Here is a 7466-nt window from a genome sequence, read left to right on the forward strand (position 1 = left end):
TCTCCAGCCCATGTGCCAGCATGCTGCCCACCCCAGTGGAAGACAGTCAAGGAGGAGTGGACTTGCTCTTCTCCTCTCCAGTCCAGAGCCCCGCCAGGCTGCTGAGGGAGCTCCACGCCGACCCCGACATCCAGGCCCAGCTGGAGGCTGAGAGGGAGCGAGACCGGGCCTACGAACACACCCGACTGGCTGCCAGAAGTCGAATGGGCGGAGTCCTGGGCAGCAGCCTGCGCCTGCTGTCGTCCAATGAGAGAGTTAACGCATGTGTGCTGAGCGTGGCCCGGTTCGTCGCCGTGGTAATGGGCGTCCTGCTCGTCACTGTGCCCACCCTGCTGCTACTGCTGGAGTCAGACATCGACGTGTCGTTCCTCCACGAGATCCGCCAGACGCCGGAGTTTGAGCAGTTTCACTATGAGTATTACTGCCCGCTCCGGCGCTGGATCCTGTGTAGGATCAGCATGGCCATGGAGAACCTCTGGTCAGACTAAGGAGGAGGAGCAGGAGGAGGGAAAGGGGAGAGTGAGGAGTCACAAATAGGCCCGAATGTCTGTCTTAACATGTAATTTCATCTTATATTCAGTCTTAACAGCTAGCGTCTCTTGAGACACGGGAGGTCTGCCAATGAGATGAAACAATTTCACTTGTTTATGAGCAAATACAAATTATTTTATGAGCAGTTGCAATGGGCCAAGCAAATGAGGGCAAACAAAACTGTAGTAGGTTTGTCAGGGTTCCCAGAATGAGGACGCCTCTTCATACAATATGATTTCTGATTGAATTCGACCTAAACAATCACATTTGTTTCATTTCTTTGGCAACAGAATTTACTGTCTTGAAAAACAAGAAACATAGGAGAAAAATGTGATTTTTCTCATAGGATCCAATCACTTGTTAAGATAGACACTTTCGGCAGTGATGAACTGAAAAGAAAGAGGACAAGAAATGATGTGAAACGAAGAGCTCGTGGAAGAAACCTATCACAGAAAGAAATTCATGAAAATAACAAATGAGTGAAGCCATGGACAGAGAAAAAGTCACAAAGAGATTGAGAAAAGAATAAAAACGTGGTTGGTTTGGTGTTAATAGAAGTTTTAAAGGTCTGTTCACTCCTGATGCTGACGGGCTGATACAATGACTCTTTGGTAAATATCACCAACCTTTCTCGCAGTCAGAGCAGAGCACCTGATTGGTCACAGAGCCTGTCAGTCATGACGGAGTGACTGACAGGGGATATGATTTGTCACTGAGTGCAACTATAGCCACAGTCAGAGGTACACTATATATATTTAAAAACAGAAGAGAAACATTGATAATTAATACCAATCTTAAATAAGTTGTTTTTAACGTTTTGTACATTTTTATGTGATCCAGAACTTTCAGGAATTTTTCAGTCAGAGGATCTACTTTGATCTTATTTTGAAATTAAGAGTTTACAAAAGATTACAAAAAAAAAAGCAAATTTATGGAAGTTTATCGGGGTGATGGGCGTTCAGAAAAAATGTAAGCTATTGCCGACTAGGTAGCACCCTGGGTTTTTCCTACAGAGGCTACAGCACAAATCTTTTACACAGACCACAGATTACAACTGTTTCAGATTATGTGATGTCATTTTGGAAATAGGAGGAGAGAAACTTCAGTCTGTTTGTGATGATAAAACTTGTGTGTTTTTGTTGATCTTCTAAATGTCAGATCACTAACTGAGGTTACTAGTGCATCTTTCTGTGTCTGAAGAAAGTTAAGAAAAAACATATAGAGTATAGGCAAGAAAAGGGTTACTTTGTAGGCTTATGAGAGAAAGTTACTGTGGGAAAAACTGGTGGTTTTGGACTTTAAGGTAGGTCACATATTAGGTGATGGCGTCAAGCTTGTTGTTTCAGCAGGATGGGATAGGATGGTGCACTAAAAAAGCCCAGAGGACCAGCTAGGTGTGTGGCACATGATGAAATAAGCAATGCGTTTCATGGTCCAAATCTCTTATAAAGTGCGTTCTCCGGCCGTGTTGGTGTTGTTTCTTGTACATAATAATTTATGTTGTTGCAGGATCAATCTGCATCTGGAGCGAGACCTTGTGGCCGAGTGGCTGAGGTTAATACAGGACTCTCACTCAGGAGACTGAGGGAGGGTTTGTACTTATTATTTTAACACTATTTTCACATATTATTTTCCATTTCTTTTCAGTTGTTCTGTGGGTTGGGTTAGGTTTGATTTATGCTCCTGTGGTGAATCTACGTCAGGTAGAATCACATTGTTTTGGCTTCTTCTCTGATGCTTAGCAGAAGCGCTAATACCAGGCATTGTGACCTATAGTTTCCCCAGTAAACACACTGCCCTCTTCAGCTGTTGCAGTCCCTCATGATTTTCCAGCTGCTGCTCTTTTTGGGTTCAAACCCCCGACATTGTAAAACCAAGTCATTCAAGCTTGGTGTGTATGGAGGGGCGGCCCTACCTGCAGACAGCCACGACGTCCAGAGCACAGTCACGCATGACACCTAGTGAGCATGTGTCTAAATGCTCACTACGGTGTCGGTCACTTGCATAGGTTACTGGGTCGGGTTGCAAAGAGTTGCAAAGCTATGACATTACAAAGACTGGTCAGCTGTAATGATGGTCCTGGAGCAACATTAATAATGATGTTCTGGGAACAACACCAACACGGCGATATCAGATTGTGGGACTGAACAAACATGACAGCAGCAGAGCAGCGTTTGTGTCACCAAATCAAATTAGAAATGATTTGTAGCCATTTCTAAGATGATTTGTGATATCATCATTGAGGACGTATTTTCTCATTTTAATGTCAGTGACCAAGAAGTTATCAGGAATTGTAAAAACGGGGAAGATGTTTAAAAGTGAAGTTTGAGGGATTGTGATTCTGGTTTGAGTAGATATAAAGTCTGTGTTCATGGGCATTCACTGCTGATGTGGTTGTGTTTCCCAAAAAAGTCAAAGATGAACATTATCAAGGTTATAACTGAGAGGGGATGCAAAAAAACTGATTTGAAAATCTCAATTTGATGCAGAAAAATAGAGCAAGGGAGTAACTGTGGATTGTGATGCTAGGAGTAAAGTTACGAAATGCATCATTTTTGGGAACTTACAGACATCCCTGTGATTGTTCATCATAGAGACTCATTCAGAAAAGGACTGCCTCTCAATTATAATATAGTGGCTCTGAATGGAGGGGAGAAAAGAGCGGGAAACAGCGATGAGAAATGGCTTCAGATCAAATAAAATAAATCTTTTATTAAAAACAAAAGTTCTTTTCAAAATGTAGTTTGATTCGGATCAACTTCTCAGGAAAGGGCATTAGCAGTTTATGTTTAAAATAAAAAAAAATAACAAAAAAGAAAAAAATGCATTTAATCACAACATACACCATATAGTTTATCCATGAAATTCATACATGTCTTGCTATTACGCTATTATGAATATCCAAACACTGTATGTATTTATATTGAGTCTGTAGGGTGACATAAATATGGCTGCAGACTGTCTGTGTTGCTGTAGCCTCATTTCACTCAACTACGTATGCATCCATGTCATTTTAATGAACATATTCCTGTTGAGAGCCAGTAATCTCCAAACTGAACTAACGCTTTAAAGTTTATTTTCAGAAATAACTCTCCGTACTGCTACAGAGGCCTCTGCAGCGCACATCGCCATCTCAAAGCCCTCTCATCCTATCGATCAAATGTTTCCGCCTCATATTACGAGCTGTGTTGTCATGTAACTCTATAGACTTTATGCATCAACGAGCTTTATGCATAGAAAATATGCAGTAACGACAGAAACACGCTTATTTGGGACAAAGCATTTATTTTCCTACTACAGTACATGCACTGAGTTTCGATGCTGAAACCAAGCGAAGGGCCAAACCACTATGATGACAACGTTTGCGTTTAACATCACAGGCTTCACTGTCGTGGATGAAGCTGATCTGTATGCACTGCTGAATGATCACCACCATCCCGTGATAACTAACAGAGGGGGACATCATTATGAGCTGTCATCTTGTCTTCATGTGTAGCTGCACCAAAATGCTCGAGCGATTCACTGTAGATTTGAACTAAAAAGACTCTGTATCTGTATAGGCTTCATGTACACAGCTGTACAGATGTAGTTTGTCCCCGGCTTTGGTCCTTTATTTCTGTGCTTCATCCTCCTCTTTACTAATCCGGGGTATCTCTCACTCACCTGACCTGACCTCTCAATGCAAATTGCATGACCTCATCTGTAGATACTGTTGTTTATAGTTGTGGCAAAAAACCCAATCTGGGTAAAGAGTTCCTTTCTTTCTTCCCTCTGCGTGTCTTGTCTGTGTAAAGCGATCTAGATATAGGCTTGGCTGTCTTGACCATCTCAGATCAATGCATGTTCTCTGTGTTTTTACCAATGACGAGGAAGAGAAAAAGAGTTTGAGACGTTAACAGGCTTTTCTCTCGATCATTTAAAAACCAAAACGCATCATGCAGTGTGCTTTGGGCTGAATTTTAATCAGTGACTTTACCTGAGACTGAATATGTGGTTACTAATTGTGTTGGCTTCCAAAAACAAAGCAGGATGTCATCTGTTAAAGGGCCATTATGTATGTATGAATTTTAGTTGAAAACATTAAAAAATGTACTAAAAGTATCAACAGAATAAGAAATAAATAATATAAATAATATAATGTCTATTGTGTTGCAGAGATATATACTGAAGTTAGCGTGCTAACAAGCTAGCCCTGACCCATCCGGGTCCAAAGCTGCTGTGCTAGCAGTGTAAAGACCAACACACCCCTGGTCCCCAAGCCTCCAGTCTGGACTGCTAGCTGAACGGCTAACTGAGCTAACTAGCTAACAGCAGCTACCATTGGCAGCAGTTAGCTGTTACTCTGATGATATGCTGCCGCCTGTTTGTTTTAAGCATGAATTTGACAAGTTGCCAATTCAGGTTGCAGATTTAAATTATGTCTCGGCACAAAACAGAAAACTTCTTGATGCTTGTAAAAGATCATTTAACAATTTCTTAAAGAGCAGCTCTAAAATATTTGGCTAGTTAGCTTCATTGTGCTTTTGCTGTGTGTGTAAATCATTAAAGCCGGATGCTAAAACACTAACACCTAACCTCATTGCTAATGGAGCATGCTACTAGCTAATCGATTGATTAATTGCTTAGCTGTTTAAAGACGTTTAAAAAAAACACTGAATCGAGGGAATGGAAAGTAAAAATAAACCTCAACTCACTGCAAACAACAAAAGGCCTTTCAGTTCTGTGATAAAACTGATCTCTGGCCCCATGTGACACTGTAGCACTATATTAGCTTGTAGCTCATCAGTTTAGCAGCCTTTCTGAGTTTAAAAGGGACTTTCAGCCCTTTGAGATTTAGCTCTTGTTTTGAGCTACTGAACTTTGAGTTCTTGTGTTTTACAAACAGCATATAGATGGACCGATAGTTCAACTTTTGTTGCCTGTAAACTGTGATTTAAAAAAACATCATCGAGATCACACTCCAGTTGATGTCATATCTGAGGTTCTGAGTTCCTGACATGAGTCAAGTATTTACAAACCTTAAATTTAATTATCAGCCTTTAAATAAAACCAACAGAAAACGCTCTACAGACAATACCTGGAATTCAAAACTCTTTAAATACACAAATACTGCTTCAGATTAATTTATTTAAGATTTTAAATATTTGAACTCAGGTCTACTATATGCAAAACTACAGGACATCACATGGTTTAAGAGAAAAATAAGCTGTTTAGTATATTATTTATGTGTTTTGTGTGGGCATGTACAGTAGCAGACTCTCTTGCACGGTCACTTTGTTGTTTTTGATTGTCGGTCGAACTGATTGTTTTATTGGTTGGTCAGATTATTATGATTTTCTTTGTCATTCAGTCTCTTTTAATAAGAAACTCTGGGAGATTTAATTTCAGAAGAATTAGAAAAAAGGAGAAAAAAAAAATCCCTCAGTAATGACCCCCTCTCTTCTGGGACAACCAAGCCTTATGAACTTTGTGAAGTGAAAATTTTGAATGTTTGTATGTTATAAAAGAAAACATAGATTGTTTTATATGTTAATACTGCCACAATAAAGCTCCCTAATGAATATATATTGAAATAGGTCGTCTGATGTGTCGATTATTAACGTGACTTTATATGACTGATGGTTGTTTTAATGCACAAAATACACATTTAGGTGTTTATTTTGGTTCAGATTTCTGTGCTGGAAAGTTATGCAAACTGCAACATATTTAATTAGATGCCCTAATTTGCATATTTAAAAATGAAATAAACGGAAACTTAATATAATTGTGTTGATATAAGCAATCGGCTGTGGAAGTTTGATACCTATTAGTTAAAATTTGGTAAAACTTTACATGACCATCATTAATAAATGGTAAATTTATAGTTAATAAAACTTCAACAACCAATGAAATGCTTTATAAACAACCGTTTATAGATGAACTACACAGTATGTATTATAAGTATTATAAACATCAGTTGCAACTTAACAAACATTTTAGTTGCAACCCTTTACAATTGCTTAATATTTGGTTTATAAGCATTGTAAGTATTTCATTGTTTATTAACAGTGAATTACTTATTAACTGAAGTTTAATTAACTAAATTTAAAATTATAAGTTTAAAATTCATCATTCATCATCCTGTCAGTACAAGTTGACTTATGAAAACATACTATCTCAGAGCTTTGTCTCCCTCATGTGTTGTGAAAATGAGATTGCACTTCCTGTTAGCGTCTCTATGGTGATGTTTGTGTGAGAGCAACAAGAGATTTCAGGAGTGTTTACTGTCAAGTGTTGACTTGAGTATACTAGAATTATCCTCTATTGGATTAGAAAACATCGTGTCCTGGTAAGAGTTGAAAGAAAGATCTCAACCACGCTGTACTACACCAATTTTACAAGGACTGTACTGAATAAAGTGGAGGAGAGGAAGTCTTTAAGGTAAGAGTGACTGTAGTGCAGCTCTTGTATGTTTAATAGACAAAATTACTCCTCAGTCATAAAAGAAAAACTGAGGTGAAAGACTTTTAAGTTAAAGTCGTAATACCACAGTGACAAATATCCTGTTTCATAACAAAAGTATTGCATATATATATATATATATATATATATATATATATATATATATCTCATCACCTTAATGTAGTAGCACTTTATAATCATTATTGTGAATAAAAGGTTATTTATAGTTAAAATAGTTATTTAACATTTAACAAACAATGATTTATAAACCATTAATTACACGTTAAGCGTTATAAAGTTTGGTTAATTATAAATCTACCATTTATAAATGTTTGTCTTAATGTTAAGATATGTTAAAAAATTGTAGTTATATAAGAATAAAAAACACAAATATAATACACTAGTAATAACAAAGTGTAAAATGAGTAAATGCTGACATTATTGTCGAATTGAATAACAATAATGATAATAATATACATTTTAGGAGAAAAACC

General features: G+C 38.0%; 1 protein-coding gene across 2 annotated transcripts in view; it reads left to right on the forward strand.

Annotated features, from left to right (window-relative positions):
* The window catches only part of frmd3 (FERM domain containing 3), a 62131-nt gene extending 55958 nt beyond the window's left edge, over positions 1-6173 (forward strand). For both annotated transcript variants that reach the window (XM_084361082.1, XM_084361083.1), the window contains exon 15: positions 8-6173. In XM_084361082.1, coding sequence (XP_084217208.1) covers positions 8-488 — 481 coding nt within the window. In that variant the 3' untranslated portion in view covers positions 489-6173. The remainder of the gene's footprint in view (positions 1-7) is intronic.
* The last annotated feature ends 1293 nt before the right edge of the window (positions 6174-7466 follow it).

This window comes from Pagrus pagrus, assembly GCF_965226575.1.
Source record: "Pagrus pagrus genome assembly, chromosome: 8".
Classification (NCBI taxonomy): Eukaryota; Metazoa; Chordata; class Actinopteri; order Spariformes; family Sparidae; genus Pagrus; species Pagrus pagrus.